The sequence below is a fragment of the Micromys minutus genome (genome assembly GCF_963924665.1).
Source record: "Micromys minutus genome assembly, chromosome: 31".
Lineage (NCBI taxonomy): Eukaryota > Metazoa > Chordata > Mammalia > Rodentia > Muridae > Micromys > Micromys minutus.
In genome coordinates, this window is record NC_137966.1 from 13769581 (window position 1) to 13786181 (window position 16601).

The 16601-nt window shown below is 42.5% G+C and overlaps 1 protein-coding gene across 1 annotated transcript; it reads left to right on the plus strand.

The window, feature by feature from the left end:
* Positions 1–289: 289 nt before the first annotated feature.
* Positions 290–16195, plus strand: LOC308440264 (uncharacterized protein C5orf47 homolog; the record flags this gene model as incomplete). The annotated part of the gene is made up of 4 exons (XM_080942279.1): positions 290–584; positions 9548–9633; positions 12762–12860; positions 16064–16195. 4 exons carry the CDS (start codon positions 290–292, stop codon positions 16193–16195), a joined length of 612 nt encoding a protein of 203 aa, XP_080798405.1.
* Between the last annotated feature and the right edge of the window lie 406 nt (positions 16196–16601).

Here is a 16601-nt window from a genome sequence, read left to right on the forward strand (position 1 = left end):
GCCTAGAATTCAACCCCTGCCTAGATGAATGGCCATCCTCACAACCAAAGGCCTCCCTGTTTTCCCTTTCCTTGGGGCTTCCCTTGCCTCCCAGACTCCCAGTGTTCTGGACTCCAGCTCACCCACCCCAACCCCAACATCTGTCTTCAGTGAAGTTGGGACCCCATCCATGCCCCCAATGGTTCTCCCCGCCCCCACCCCGCCTGGGGCACGTATCCCCTCCCCCCCCCCCCATCCTGTGCTCAAGCCCGGCTCAGAAGTCCGGCATTTCGCCTGACAGGAGTTGGAGATGGTGCCCACCGGCAGCCGGCAAAGGCCAGACGGGCCTCGCTTGGTCTACGTGACCCGCTTCGCCTCGCACCGCCATGGCGTGTGGCAGCTGAGGGGCCTCCGAGGTTTCGGCCATCAAGGCCCAGGACTCGGGGCCCGCTGCGCCCTAAAGCAAGCGGCGGTGGAGCCCGGGCCCCCCGGAGGACAGCACCCCACCCGCTCGCAGGCCGGGGTCGCCGACACCCCAGATTCTGCCTCTTTTCAGCGGACGTCGAGAGCGCCCAGGGCCCGGGAGCAAGCAGCGCGGGCAGGAGGTGCGGCAGGGGGAGGGACCCTCCTGTCAGCGGCCTGAGGCTGACTGGGCAGCTCCGGGCGCCATCTTGGGCGCCATCTTGGGCGCCAGGCTTCGTGTGAGCCAGGCCTCCTGTCAGCCTTCGTGCCAACCTTTCTGTCAGCCTTCCCGTTGGTCTTTGTCTCAACCTTTGCGTCTGCCAATCTTTCTGTCAGTTTTCCTGTCAGCATTCCAGACAGTAGGCAGCCAGGCATGCTTGTTGGGTATTTTCACTGACGTTTATTGAACTACAGGGGCTGGAAAGATGGCTCAGTGGGTTAAGAGCACTGGTTATTCTTCCAGATGATGTAGGTTTGGTCCTCAGCATCCACATATAACTGACTGTAATTCCGGTTCCAGGGGATCTGGTGCCCTCTTCTGCCTTTCTTGGGCATCAGGCATCTTCAAAGTGCACAGGCAAAACATGCATACACATATAATAAAATAGTAAATAAATTGCTAATCGCCTGATATATAGACATCTTAAAAGATACAGAGGATCTGAAGATGTAGTTCTATTTGTTCAACCTAACTTTGAATCTTTCACTTTTAAATGTTTTTAATGTGTTCATGTGGTGGCCCATGCTTTTAATACCAGCACTAAGGAGGCAGACAGGTAGATCCCTGTGTTTGAGGCCGGCTTGGTCTACAGAGCAAGTTCCAGGACAGCCAGGATGACACAGAAACACCATCTTAAAATAGGCAAAATTATTCACCACAGATTTTGCATAAGTCTGGGTAACTTTATTCCCTGGTATTTAATCATTTCTATTGTAAGTGGGGTCCCTTACTACACAATGCACTAGAGATATATGTGATGTCTATTGTTTAAAACCTTTATCAAGGATGAGTTTATGTGGGTTTTGAAGAGGTTTGCAAAATTACATACTCCATACCTCACAGCCAAGGTTAGAACATCGCGGTCATTTCAAAATGCTCATCTTTTGAGGGCCCAGCCTCCTACCTTTATTTTTCAAAGCAACTTATTTTAATGAGACTTCATCCAGTTCACCCAGTTATGGTACACAGGCTAATGGTTTTTGCATATCCACAGAGTTATGGAACATCCTTAGCATCCACTTTAGCGTGACTGGAATATCACAAAGTCTGTACCCCTCACAGGCATCATGGCCCCTCACCATAGCCTCCTCTACACAGTGCCAGTCTGCATGGTCTTCATAGATGTATTTATTTTGGACATAGCTAGATGGAATCTCTATACATGGGCTTCTTCTCTTCCGCAGGCCTATTCTTTTTCGTGATCATTTTAGACATTATTAATTCACTGACCAATTGACTGACTGACTGATGTTGTTAGCTCCATCCCTGATCCTCAGAACTTCCATATACTTTCCAGGTATATGTTATTTATGGGATTTTTAGTTTTTGTTTTTGTTTTTAAGACAGGGTCTCACTACGTATCTCCAACTGTCCTGGAACTCAGTGTGTAGACAAGGCTGACCTTGAACTCACCGAGATCTATCTACCTGCCTCTGCCTCCCAAGCACTGAGGTTAAAGGACTGTACCACCATCCCCAGCTGGTATATGCCATTTTCAAACAGGGATAACCTTATTCTCCTTTTATTCACTCTTATGTCTGCCATAATCTTTTTGTATAATTATCATATCTTTTCTTTTGTTCAGTATTTTTATTTATTATGAATAAGCATTAAATTTTGTCAAAGGCTTACTATGATCTATAGAGATAATAATGTTTTTCTTAGAATTAGTTATGTGTAGCATGATATAAATAGGTTTCCAAATACCGTATCAACCTTACAGTGTTGGAATAATTTTCACTTACTTGTGTTGTATTTATTTAAAGATTTATTTATTTTATGTATGTGAGCACACTGTCACTGTCTTCAGACACACCAGAAGAGGGCATCAGATCCCATTACAGATCCCATGAGACACTATGTGATTGCTGGGAACTGAACTCAGGACCTCTGGAAGAGCAGTCAGTGCTCTTAACCACTGAGCCATCTCTCCAGCCCAGTACTGTTTGTTAACATAGTGGCAGCTCTAATAATAAGTTGCTTAGAATATTTTTATTGATGTTCATAGATATAGTGACCTGTATTTTTTCTTTGTGTATTGTGTGCACATTTGTTTGAGTGTGGGTGGGGGGCATATGGGAGGACAGGACAATTTCCAGGAGTCAGTTCTTTCTACCAAGTGAATTCCAGGTATTAAGTCAGGTCCTCAGACTAGGCAGTAAGCACCTTACCCACTGAGCCACATGGCTGGCCCTTAACTCACAATTATCCACTTTGTCAATGACAGGGGTCCTATCAAAATGGAAAAAGGGGAGATGGAGAAGGAGTGTAAACTTGTGGGTACAATATAGTATACCTAAGTCCCAGGGTTTCAGTCTCAGCACCACAAAGAAAAGGAGAGAAGGAGACAACACATTTTTAAAAATGGTATTTCAGAATGACATGTTAAGAGAAACAAAGAGGAAGATCACATACAAGGTCACACGTAGTAGTGTGTGTGTCTATAATCTGGTACTTGGAAGGTAGACACACATACATTCTCACACAAAGCAACATACATAACACACACTCACACATAGTGACATGCATACTCACACACACATGCTCACACACATAGCAACATACATACTCACACACATATGCATACACACACAGACACACGCATACACGTGCTCACACACACAGCTTACATATCCACAAGTGCTCTGGTCTTCATGAAGAGAATGGTCTTGCTCTCAGGTTTTAAGTGATACTCTTCTTGTAAGATCAAGTAGACGTCTCTTAGTTTAGGATTCTCATTGCTGGGATCCCTGGAAACTTTTTTTAGTTCCTCCAGTTTTTCTGCAAATAGAGCATTTTGCAAAAGGCTTACAAATGTTACAGCTTTAGTACAAACTGTGGCCTTCTATTTCAAATGGTTAGACTATTTCATAAAAGTAACTGAGAGAATTTTCCCTTTCTTTTCTGTGCTCAAGAATAATTTATGGAGCACTGGAACTATGGCTTGGAAGGTTTGATAAAATTCTTCTGCAAACCATCTGGACCTCAGATTTTTGTGGGATAATTTCTTAATAATGTTCTCTGTGCTGTAGGAACTGTTTACACTTTCTGAGGGTCAGTTTTGGCAGTGTGTTTACTTCCTTAGCAAATACACACTTCATCTGGGTCTCCAAATGTGTTTTCCCTGAGGGCTGCAAAGTGATGTGCTTTAATTTTTAAAGTTCATCATGCTTTAATGGTCAGTCCTCTCTTAATAATTTGTTTCTCTGTTTTGTGTGTGCAGGCATGTACTTTCTCCCTTTGTATTGGTAACATTAGTATTTTGTTTGTTTATTTTTGGAAGATAATTTTGTAGCTATATTTATGTACAGAAAACTTAGTGTACATTTAACCCAGTTTAGTGGCGAGTTCTTTAGCATTTGCCTTTTCCAGCTTGGCGATGTGAGCCACAGACTTAGGACCCAGAATGTTGCCTCCCCAGTGGCGGCAGACCTCATCATATCTGTCATTATAATTGGTCTTAATAGATTCCACCAGCTTAGCAGAGCACCCGTGTCTTCCGAGTTGATCTGTGTGAAGACAACAGTGGTGCATGTCTGCCTGTGGTCCAGGCATCCCGGCCTGGCCTTTCCCTTGATGATGCAGTAGGGCACCCCCATCTTTCAACACAGGGAAGGCAGGAAAACCACCAGCTCAATGGGGTCTACATCATGGGTAATCACCACCAGCTGAGACTTCTTGTTCTCCACCAGTGTGGTGACTGTATTGAGTCCTGCTCGGAGGACAGATGGTCTCTTAGCTGGGACATCCCCTTTGACAGAAGCCTTCATCTTAGCACCGGCCATAGCCTTTGCTGCTTCTCTTGCTTTGTCTCTGGCCTGTACGTGTGAACAAGCTTAAGCAGCTGAGTAGCTGTTCGCCTGTCCAGGGCCTGTGTGAACTGGTTAATGGCAGGAGGTACTTTGAGCCACTTATAGAGGATGGTCTTTTGCCACTGCAGGCTGATATAGTGTGGCCATTTGACAAAGTGTGTTAGATCTCTTTCGGGATGGATGTCCTGCTAAATGCCAAAGTCCCTGGGCCTTTTCTCAAACAAAGGATTGGCCACTTTTTGGCCTCCTGCTTCGTGAGGACAGTGGAGGCCAGGGCCACCTTCTTCCCCTTGGCCTTCTTTTCTTTGGGCATGTTGCTCGACTGGAGGAGAGCTACTTTATTTTTAAAGCACAATTTTGATTTGTTATTTAAGCTTTTTTCTAATTTTTTTCCTCATTAATACTAACTTCTTAGCCTTATTCTCTTTCCTGTGCTCTCTTTTGGCATACTTTTTCTTTTTATACTAAAATTTGGGTATTTATTTTATTTTAAAATATTTTCAAAATGCATTTCAGTTGTTCTTATAGATGCTTGTTGTATATTGAACATACTACTTCCAACCCCACACCCAGTTCCCTTGTATTTCTCCTTTCGACCCTTCATTTGTTCTCTTAGACAATTTTACTTTTTACTTAATCTACACACACACATGATTTTATAAAATCTAGCAATGACAAGTGGGAAAACATGTAATATTTGCCTTTCTGAGATTTCCTTAATATGATTGTGTCCAGTTGAACCCATTTCCCTTGAAGACAAGGTAGTTTCATTGTTCTTTACAGATTACACAGAAATGTCTGTGTGGACACCAAGGAATACCGCTGCATAAACATCGATGTGCAGGTATCTCCATGATATGTCACTTAGGGTCTTTGGGGTAAATACTCAGGAGCGTATAGCTGGGCTATATGGCAGATCTATTTTTAATTATCAGAGGAACCTCCATACTGAGTTCCATAGAATTTGAACTAAGTTACATTTCTACCAGCCATCTATAAAGATCAGGACTCCCTTTGTCCACATCTGTACCAGAATTTAATTTTATTATATCTGTCTATGTGTCTCTTTATCATCATTTATTGATCATCTATTTATCTATTTATCTACCTATCTTTCTATCTCTCTGTCTGTCTGCCTGTCAATTGCATGTGTGTGTCAGACATATATGTGTGGGTCAGGGAACAGCTTGTGGGAGTCAGTTCTTTCCGTCCTCCTGCCTGTGAGTCTCAGGAATCAAACTCAGTTTTCCAGGCTTGGCAGCAAAGGGTCTTTGCCTTCTGGACCATCTTGCCAACATTTAGACAAGGGTAATATGTAATTTCAATGTGGCTTTAATTGGAATTTCTCGGTGACTGGTGAGGTTAGGCAGTTTTTCATGGTTATTGATGATTTCCATTTCCTCCTTTCTGAATTCTCTATTCCTTTGGTCAATTCGCTTTGTGTGTGTGTGGGGGGGGGGTTATTGGTCAGGTTTAGTCCTTTGTGTGCTCTGCTTATTCTCCGATGTGTAGCTCTGACTTCCTCTAGTCTGTGGGCTTGCTCTTCACCCAACTGTTCCCTTGCTACACAGAGACGTTTCTATTTCATGAGATCCCATGTGTTAATTGTTAACCTATTTCCTTGGCAACTGGGGTTCTATTCAGAACTTGCTAGTACCTATATCTTGAAGTATTTTCTCTACTTTTTCCATTTTCAGATCTTACATTAAAGTCTCCCTACCCCACCACCAATTTGGAGGTGACTTCCATTCAGGGTAAGGAACGGGGAGTCGTTTCTTTCTTGTACATGTGGTTATCCAACTTCCCCAGAATCATTTGTAGATGGGATTTCTTTTCTCCAGTGCTGTTTTTTCTCTTTGTCAAACTCAGCAGCTAGCTGTGTTGGTTGCTGTCTGAAGTTCCTGTTCTGTCCTGTGGTTTTCCATGCCTTAGTCCATGCCGCTTCTGTTACTATGACTGTCATGTGACTTTGACTTAACACTGGGCACGTTGATCATTATTCTTTTTTCACTCAGGATTGCCTTGGCTCTTCTGAATACTTTGTGCTTTCAAATGACTTTTAACATTATTTTCTACTTCTGTGAAGAATGTCATTGGAATTTTTAACAGGGTTGTGTTAAATATGTAGATTGGAAATCAGGCATTTCATTTACTTTTTAAAATCAGGAAGTATTTAGTATGATGAATTTTTAAGACACATTTAGAACCTCCCACACATCTCAATATGTAATACTCCACTGTCGATTTTAAGATGTTCTGTAATTTCATTGTGTTTATTCATGTTGCACTGATACTACTTAACATTATTTAAAGGTTTTAAATCCTAGAACCTTCAGATGCTTTGGTTTTGTTATACTTTCTAGCTTTATTGCATTGCAGTCGGAAGATGGTATTCCTAATGTCTCTACTGTCTTACATGTTACTGGTGTTTCCTTTGTAACTCAATCCATGACCTTTCCCCATTCCCCTGTTCCAGAAACCATGCCAGAAGGACTTTCCTCCAGAAGTCTGGATCCTCTTTTTTCTGAGTCTGTCTAATTCCAACTGCTTGCTTGGTACTCTGTGTGGAATTTGATCTTTTAAATTACATACTTAAAATGTCCCTGCACCTGATGTTCTGATCTGTCTTCTTATTTATTTATTTATTATTTTCAGATGCAGGATGGATTTAATTTAGCTTTGTAGCTGATAAGATACTGGAAAAGAGCTTCAAGGCAGTACCCGTGGTGCAGTAGAAATGGAAAGGCCAGAGCTAAAGCTGTGGAGGCAGACGGGCAGAACCGATAACTGACTGAAGAGAGGAGGAGGAGTGGAGGCTGACTCTGCCATATCTCTATTGGCCACTGTTTGAATAGCAAAGCCATTAACTCCCGTGACCTCCTTGCTGAGCTTGTAAAACCAGGAGTACAGTCAAGGGAAGGGTGATCCGAGACAGACATGTACCTCAGCTAAGCCAGAGAGTACTCAGTCCAGGTTATATTTGATATTAGATGGATATTTATTAAATGTCTATGGCAAATTAAAATGACTTATTCGTCCATTTAACAACATCTAATGTGTGTAAACATTAGGTCAAATGCTAATGACACGATGGATCCGGTGACTATTCTGTACTCAAAGGACTTCCATGTGAATAGTGGGTATGCAAGTCTGTAGTTGTGAGTGCTGTAGAGAGACCTGAGAAGGGATTGACAAGCTCAGGGACAGAAAGCACCAGGATGGGAAATCAAAAGAGCAAAGATAGAAAAATGTCTGCTGGGACGGGGAAGATTAGCAAGACCCCTGACTCAGATGTCAGAAAGACAAAATAGACTGTTGCCCATTTAAATTATCCAGTCTGATTCTCTATCACCTTTCAAGGAGGGGTGATGGTTTCTGCTCGGGATGCTGCGATAAGTGAGTGCAGGAGCTACTGCAGAGCACCTAAGGTGGTACTGGGCACGGACTAAGCACTCAGTAAATGTTGGCAACAAGAGTGGCTGGCAAGATGTACTAATGTTTCCTGAATGAAAACAAGTTTTAGATTAAATCATGGTGTCGTTCTTATTTCTAACACTAAGGGTATTTAATTGGTGGGATGATGTTACCAGAGACAGATGCCTTATGAAAGTTAGGCTGGTAAACCATCCTAAGATGCGCTGCTGTTTAGAAAGCCAAGAGACAAGCATCAGGCAAATCTAACATTTCAAGCAAGGCTAATAGGTCGGGCTGGTTTCCTCCTCACTATGCTTAGGAGATAGCACTATACGTATGCTGTAAATGGTTAAAGATGAAGAATTCTATTGTAGGTATGTATGAATGGATACTTTGGAAATGGTGAAAAATTGATAGAGAAACTTATTTGAGATTTTCAATGAGGCTGAAATTAGGACAAATTACAGGTAGGAAAATGTACAAGCAAATTGTTGAGGACAGATGATGATTGCCAATGACCAGCAAGTACAGCCTCATAGTGTCAGAGCACGGGTGACAAGGACCAGGAGAAGATCTGAAGCATAAGTTGGGACTAAATCCCGGGAGTGCCAGACATTGGTCTCCAGTCACCGTGCAGGCAGAAATATTTTTATGTGCATGCTTATGCTTCTTGCTGCACTTTTAGACAGACCCCGTGGATCCCTTCTTACCTTTGGGGGTGTCGGTACTGAGGAAGGCTGTGTAGGAAGCAGAGGGATGACAAGCACACCCTGAAAGCCCTGTGCACTCTGAGGGGCAGGCAAACGGCAGCGGAGCTTCTCCAGCTCAGGCTTTCTTCCTGTGTGCGCTAGTCTAGTAGTAGACTTACTTAGAGTGCGACTTTTCTCCTCTTAGCTACATTTCATTAGAACACTATTGGTGTGACATTTTCTAAAAGTGAAATTAATTACAAGCTAATAATGGCAGAAAAACAATTGCTCAGTTGTAGTAAATAGGTTTCTTGCTAGAAAGTATCTGTGTCATGAAGGAAAGGCAACACGTCTTGAAGATCTCTAAGTGACATGTGGACAAACTTCCTCTGTGGTTGGAGGATTGGAGGCTCTGGCAAGGGAGGGAGCTTCTCGCCCTGTGGTTTAATGACCCTCCTTCATCTCCTGTCTATGCTTCACCCCGAATCAGCGGCACGTGCCTGGAAAATTAGCAATTGCCATTTGGGAACACATCCTAGTTAGTTCAACAGTGTAATCTATTATTTACCTGAAATCTACAAAATAGAAACTGGATTGCCAGACAGGAAAACACACTTCTCAAGCAAACTGTGGATGTCTGTGACAGCCCAGCATGGTTTGTAAGGCCCAGGAACGGTCTCTGGAAAGCTAAGTGCATGTGCAAAGGAAACCAGGTACAGAGTAGTATGTCAGGGATGAAGTGAGCAGAGTTAAGGAAGGTGAGCTAAAGACAGGGAGGGGAGAGTGGGCAGAAAGGGCTTGTTGTTTCCAATATACTATGAGTGAGTGGCAAAGTGGTATTACCTAGTGATCAGAAATATGACTCCAAATATTAATTCACATTCCCCAAAGACACAACTATTGCCCCTCTTTTCAGGATAATGCTTTTAAAAATATGTACTAACTTCAATATCTTTACTTTAAAAAAATAGGTTTAAACCAGAAAAATGCAGCTAAAGAGTTTGATTTCCCCATACCACTGAATGAAGCTTCCAAACTAATGAAGGAGAGAAAAAAGGTGTGTTGGATAAAGGAAAACTGACCATGCTTAAATGTTAGACCTTCCTTTATAAATACAGTGTGTGAAAGTGTTCAAGACAGTGAAAGCAATTCTATCTTCTGCGTAATTTAATTTTCTGAAATGAGAAAATAGAAATACCTTGGAAGAAATGGAACTGAGCTTGGAAATATTTAATAACTGTGAAGAATAGTCCTGGTATTTGAAGGTATAAAATACATTGTAATCAAATATAACCTGCCAGGAGATATTTCAAAGCATAACCTTTATTCCGCAGAGTGTAGCTAACTGCTATACAGAAAGGAAATCACAGCCTTCGTGGGAAAGAATCCATCCACATTTCTGTCACATTGCTCTTTCTAAGGCAAAGAATATATATGACCTTTTAGCCAGGAAGATGACAAAGATGAACTTTATTGCTGAACTCTCCTCACCACTGGCTGCTAAATGTCATGGAAACGCAGGCATTTTAGCACATTCCAAACAGTGGCTGTGTGAATCTGTGATTACTGTTGTACTTTAACCAATTTATTTATTGAGAATGACACATAAATTCATGCTTGTTTGGTGTATAGTCCATACACAGTCTAAAACAGTGCTCGGCACAACCAGCCCTGTACCAGATAGATCTGAAATAAACATCAGTCTTCCATTGCACTAAGACATGCTTCCTTAAAGAACCATTTCCTGACTTTGATGCTTGCATTTACTTGCCAGCAAATCTGTTGCAACCTCCTTCTACAGAAGACCAGTTGAAACAAGCCTTGTGGGACTGAGAAACTGCTTGGACTTCTTGCACTTCCTAACCACAGCTGACCTTTGTTGAGTTAGTTGGACTACAGACCTTCTGGGCAAGGTCCACCCTCTGGAATCTATGATCTGTGCTTGAAGAAGATGAAGCAGTTCGCCAGCAAATATAGGCTGGAGAAACAGATCAGTGGTTCAGAGCATTGGCTTTCTTACAGAGGACCTGGTTTGATTCCCAGCACCCACATGGCAGCTCATAACCATCTGTGACTACAATTTAGGAAGCTGACATTTTGTTCCAGTCTCTGTAGGCACCACCTTTTTATCTGCTCCTACTCAGATATCTCAGGACCAACTTGAAGCTGAAGAAAGGGCCCGATCTCAGAGATCACTGCAGACCTTTCAGGTCTCCTCTCAAAGGGAGCCTCCCTCCTATGAACACAGGAAAGGCTGGATTCCAAGGTCACTGGAGGATTTTGGAGATGGGGTGCTTTCCCTGAAATCCATGTGGCCCAGTTTCCTCTGGATATGGGGTGACAAAAAAAGTGTCCAACGCTCTGGCCATTCATTTGGATCATGAAGGGAAAATTAAATATGACACAATTGCTTGACAGGGACATTCCAAAGACAAGGTCATTTACAGCACATATACTGACCTGGTTCCAAAGAAGGTTATGGATCCAGATGACCCAGACCTGCAACTTAGAGAAATGGCTCAGAAAGCCAGAGAAAAGAGAGCTGGGATTCAAACACATGTGGAATAAGGGGATGGAGAGGCTCGTGAAAGAGGCGTAATCCTCCATCATGACAGGCAAGAAGAGAGGCAGCTCCTGATAACAGGTCAAAACTACAGAGAAATGAAAATTGAGATGTCAGTGAAAGCGTTGCTCTTGGTGTGCCCAATCCTCGAACTTCCAATGAGGTTCAGTATGACCAAAGGCTCTTCAACCAATCCAAGGTTATGGACAGTAGCTTTGGAGGTAGTGAAGATGAAATTTACAGTGTTCATGATCAGGCCTAGAGAGGTGAGAAAGATATGGCCCAGAGTATGTACAGGCCCAGTAAAAATCTGTACAAGGACATGTATAGTGATGACCACAAAACCAGGAAAAAGACCAACAGATTTGCTCCTTACAAGGCATTTTCTGATTCAGACCATACCCAGAGAGGCCAAGAAGGACCTGTTCAGTTTGAGGAAGATCCGTTTGGTTTGGACAAGTTTCTCAAAAGAGCCATCCAGCATGGTGCTTCTAAAGAACCCTCTGATAGCAGTGGCCCCAAGGAACATGAGCCTGAAGGCAAGAATCGAGGAAGGAGTAGATGGGCCTCTAGACACTAAATCTGACAGAGAGCAGAGGACGGCCTGGTCTGGCCACAGTGAAAGAAGATGCACCTTACTCTCCAGACGCTTGAGACCCCAGGGTGTGGGGACATCCTCTTGAATCGGGAAGGGGGGATGGAAGGAGAAACTGTTGGAGGGGGGACCTGGAGGGGTTTGTAAAAAAAAAAAAAGACTAAAGATCTAAAAATGAAAAAGAAAATAAAGAAACAAATCTTCTCAGTGGGAAAAACAAACAAAGAACCATTTCCTTTTGAGTGAGTTTTGAATGAGGAGAAAAGAATAGTCGCCGTGCCACTATTCTTCTAACTATTATGTGCCACACACTGGGGTGAGCGATTTACACACACCTTACACACCTTTCGTCTCATTCTTCAAAATGTGAAGATGTCTCTAGATAACATTCAAATGCTTATCAAATGTCAGAGTGCTAAGCAGCAAAAGACAAAAAAAGAAAAAGAAAAAAATTTGAGTATAGATATAGCTAATATTTTATAGGTTTTTCCCTATTCTAGTATATTTATAATCTCTAGTAAATTATTCTGGCTATTTCCTAGGAGAAACAGTTAATTCTTACCTATATAAATACATTATAATATAGTGTGTGTGTATATATATATATAATGTATTAATATTAAAGTTAAAATAATATAATTAATATTATATGTTTTAACATACAGTATAAAATACATTATAAACAAATTTCTGCTCAGCATAAGCAGAAGAACAGAAATTCAGTAGTTTTAGTGCCTTTGAAAATTGAATTTATCAGACCCATTTAGTAAGACTTTGCAGACTTTTTTCTTTTCTGGAGGGCACCACCATCCAGGACAGCTAACACAGACACTGTAGGAAGAGAACGAGGAAAGCCGAAAGAGAAGTTTCAGACAAGTCCGTGAGCACAGGGTCACTGCCACGGTCCTCAGTACATCGACTCACACCAGGGCTCCCGTGCAGCCCAGCAGAGTCTTTGTCAGTTGCCTCCATGAAAGGGCAGTGTACTTCCACACCCAGCGTCCCTTAATGTGTTTATCTTTTTAAGGCCTCCGCATGGAACAAAGTACACCAAGTCATTTCCAGAATGATTGCAGAAAACGAAAAATACAGACGCAGACTGAAGTGCCAGAATTTATCTAGTGAAGTAAGTCAACCCACTTTAGATTTTACTACAGATTGGTCATAGAAGCATTGTAGCTAACCTTGGATTGTATCGAACTTCCCAGCTGCCAGTATTAAAGTGTAGCACAGCTAAAGCATAAAGCCCTGCTCAGGCAGGGGGGGCGGTAGACCCTGTGTGTGCCTGAGGCTGTAAGAGTGCAGAGGGCACGCACACACCGGCTGGACGTTCCTGAGCAGAGAACGCGTATGTCCATTAAATGCATACTTGGATGTCAGTCTCTAAACACAAATTGCAAAGCGCCCATACTGTGAAGACCATGTACTATAAAACTACACATTCCATTCAACTTCTTGTCATTTCCTCCCCACGGGTCCGCATTCCAGTGTACCCCGTTTCACAGAGTCTGCATCCCCAGTAAACACCTCACAATGTTGCCGTAAAGCTGCACCCGTGTTTATAACTGGCACTGTGGAAAGCCTGGCTTTTCAGACCGGCAGTCTGGCTTAGCGGGTAAAGAAGCTTGCCCAGAAGCCCGATGGGCTGAGGTCAGTCCCCCGGAACCACACGGCGAGAGGTGAAAACCAGCACAAGCAGGCCTCTGACCTCCATTTGCTGCTCTCCTCATGTGTGTGCAAGGACGCACGTGCTGCACACATAACACACACACACACACACACACACACACACACACACAAAGTAAATAAAAAGGAAATTTGTAGCTTTTAGAATGTTAAGTGGCATAAATTAACCAACAATGAATTGATGAATGAAAATGTTGTTTTCCTTCCTTCCCAAGGATGCCCTACTATAGACTCTGTCCTGTCACTTGTGTGTCCTAATATACAGTATGTCCTGTCACAGTGAGTGTGTCCTACAGTCCTTCCCATGTGTGTCCTACTACAGAATATGTCCTGCGAAGTCTCAGTACTTACTGACAACTTTTGAGTCATCAAACTTACAGCACTTAATTTTGGGAAGAGTGTTTTCATAGGACAGCCAGCATGCTTTGTAAGTAACAGTACTAGACCAAGGGCTATAATTCCATTAGCAGCCACAGAACACAACGTTTGCAGCGTAGCAGACAGACTGGTGTCCAGCCTCACCACACAGCAGTTCACTCTGCTTGTCCAACAAGAATGAGGTGTGTGTTGGGGAAGGAACATAGTCAACGTTTCTTAAAGAAGAGGGCGTCCGAACAATAATGAGCAGAGAGCCTGCTGTCTACTCACCGCGTAACCGTGAACACGCGAGCAACTGAACCTCAGTCTGTGAATCCAAATAATCTGCCAAAAATCATTTGCTAACTCAATATGCTAAAGTTTCCAAAACAGCATAAAGGTGTCTTTGAAATTTGTTATTTTACCTTGTGGTTTGAACCAGATTATATAACTCTTTAATAAAACTAATATGTTTCAAAAATATAATATAATTTTTATTTCTTAATATGTATTTGTTGACAAAAAATAAGTATTACAGATCAACTTGAACTTCTCTTACATTGTTTCTAGATTCGAGTTACTACAAAATGAATGGGAAAGTTCCTGTCTTCTCTGGTGAGAGTCTGCTGAGATCCGTGAAGAGATCTTTACCTCCCTGTGTGTCCTGCTGTCTCTAACCCTCACTGTGCCCTCACTGTCACCTCTACCTATTTCCTTCCTGGACCCTGTGTTGGCACACAGCACACCTCATTAAATATGTTCTAACTTAAGTCTTCGCTTGGGCCCCATCTCTGTCTTCCCTAGAAACGACTGTCTAGGATCCATGTGTATGTGCGGAGTGTTGATACACTACATATGTGAGTGGGATATACACACACATGAGTGCAGCTCCCCCCCCCCCCGACTCCCCAGCTGCAGACATCTCGACTGGACAAGAATGATGCATTGCCTCAGTGGGAGGGCTCCTCACAGCGCTGTTAGAAAATGCACACATGCAACCTTCTCATGACGGTGATGTCAGTACAATCATTTGTGGGTTTGTTTCTTTCCTAGCTACAGCTCTATCCTTTCATGAGACTCGACAACCTTGGTATTGAGGTTTATGTTCTTAAATGAGTAGTAAATCCCTGTTTCCAGTTGAAGGACACATGTCCCCTAGGCAAATGGCCTAGGCCTTGCAGCTGAGAGCCACACTTTGCATATAGGCTTATCCAACCTCTTTGTACAATGTTAAGTAAAGTTTCACATTGCTCTATGTCTCAGTAAAGTTCCAAATGTTTATACAAGTTCAACCCACTGCCAAATGGAAGATGTTTATAAACCTGACTGCATAAGTTTGTGGAGAATGTGGATAAAGATTTTCGATACACTACCAGCTGTAGAGCTCCAGCCCCGAGGCCCGCCACTATCTAACTGCTCTTTACTGAACACTGGTCTATGGTTATTTTAAAAAATAAAAATAAATGAAATAAAAAATTTTAAAGATTTTAGCTACACTTGTGTGTGTTATCTGCCGACTTTATGGAAACACAGCCGGTTTTATAGATCTGTCAGTGTGTATTCATTTCACTGTGTGGACGTCACATGGAGACAATGTGTCCCGCTGCTCTGTAGACATCCAACTCTAAAGACGCTCATGACAAAGGATGTTCTAAATATTTTTTATTGTTTAATTTTTTCTGGTGAAATATATTACATCTGTTTTGTTGAACAGAAGAGAAATACAATGTGAATTTTCTTCTGAAACATTGAGCAGCAGGTGTGATACCATGACATGTTCACCGTTTTAGATTCCTATCAGAACTGATGCCCTCTTCATAAGAACCCGAGACTATGCATTTCCGAGTCACACACACATCTATTGGAGCTGTGGACAGAAGATTCTCACATTTCCTTCATCTCATCCTCCTCAGTCTTCCACTGCTCTGTGCCAGAGGAGCACTCGCCCATCAATTCCATTCCTGATCTGTCTTTTTCTTTGCTAAAATCAAACTTTCTTGTGGCACTGCATCCTGAGAAATGTATCATGAATAATTCTGCCATCTTACGAGTGTCATAGAATGTGCTCACACAAAGCTAGGTGGCCTGAGTCATCACTGAGCATGTCTCCCACTGCAGTAAGAATGACACAGATTCAAGGCGTGTGAGCTTGCTGTCTGTATAATGGCGCACTCTGCCTTAAACCAAATCTTTCCTATAAAGAAAAGCAATGTGATGATGTACGCTCACTAGATAACGCAATAACATTATTACCATTAAGTATAACGGTCCTTTGTGTGCTGCTAGGAATCAAATGCAGGGCTCTGGGCGAGCAAACTGAACACTGCCACTGAGCATGGCCCCAGCAATGCCCCACACAAGTCCATTTTGTGTGACTGGTTGTACAGCAAACCTGCCGGCACCACCACAAACAGATGAGCAATGCATTATGGTAGGTGGCTATGGCATCCCTGATGCATAGTTAATGGCCAAAGTGGTGTAATATGACTATGATTATATTTCCATTATTTGTCTTGTGTTCTCCAGGGATGTCTTATGCCTGAGTGTGCAGTATGGGGAGAAAAAAAGGTCCTATGGTTTCAACGGAAAGCTTTGGAAATTACAGAATAGAAAAGAAATGGCCCCCAAACAAATCACACAACCATTTATTCTGAGTTACCCAAATGGTTTAATGCGTGTCTTCAGCCATGAGGAAAAAATATCTTTTTTTTTTTTTTCAGTATAGGAACAAATTAAAGATCGGGATATCTTTATGTCTGGTGTAACCTGAGAAAAAGATTAGTGTGTTGGGAAGGTCTGGGCTCAGAATCGGTGTGCTAGCTTA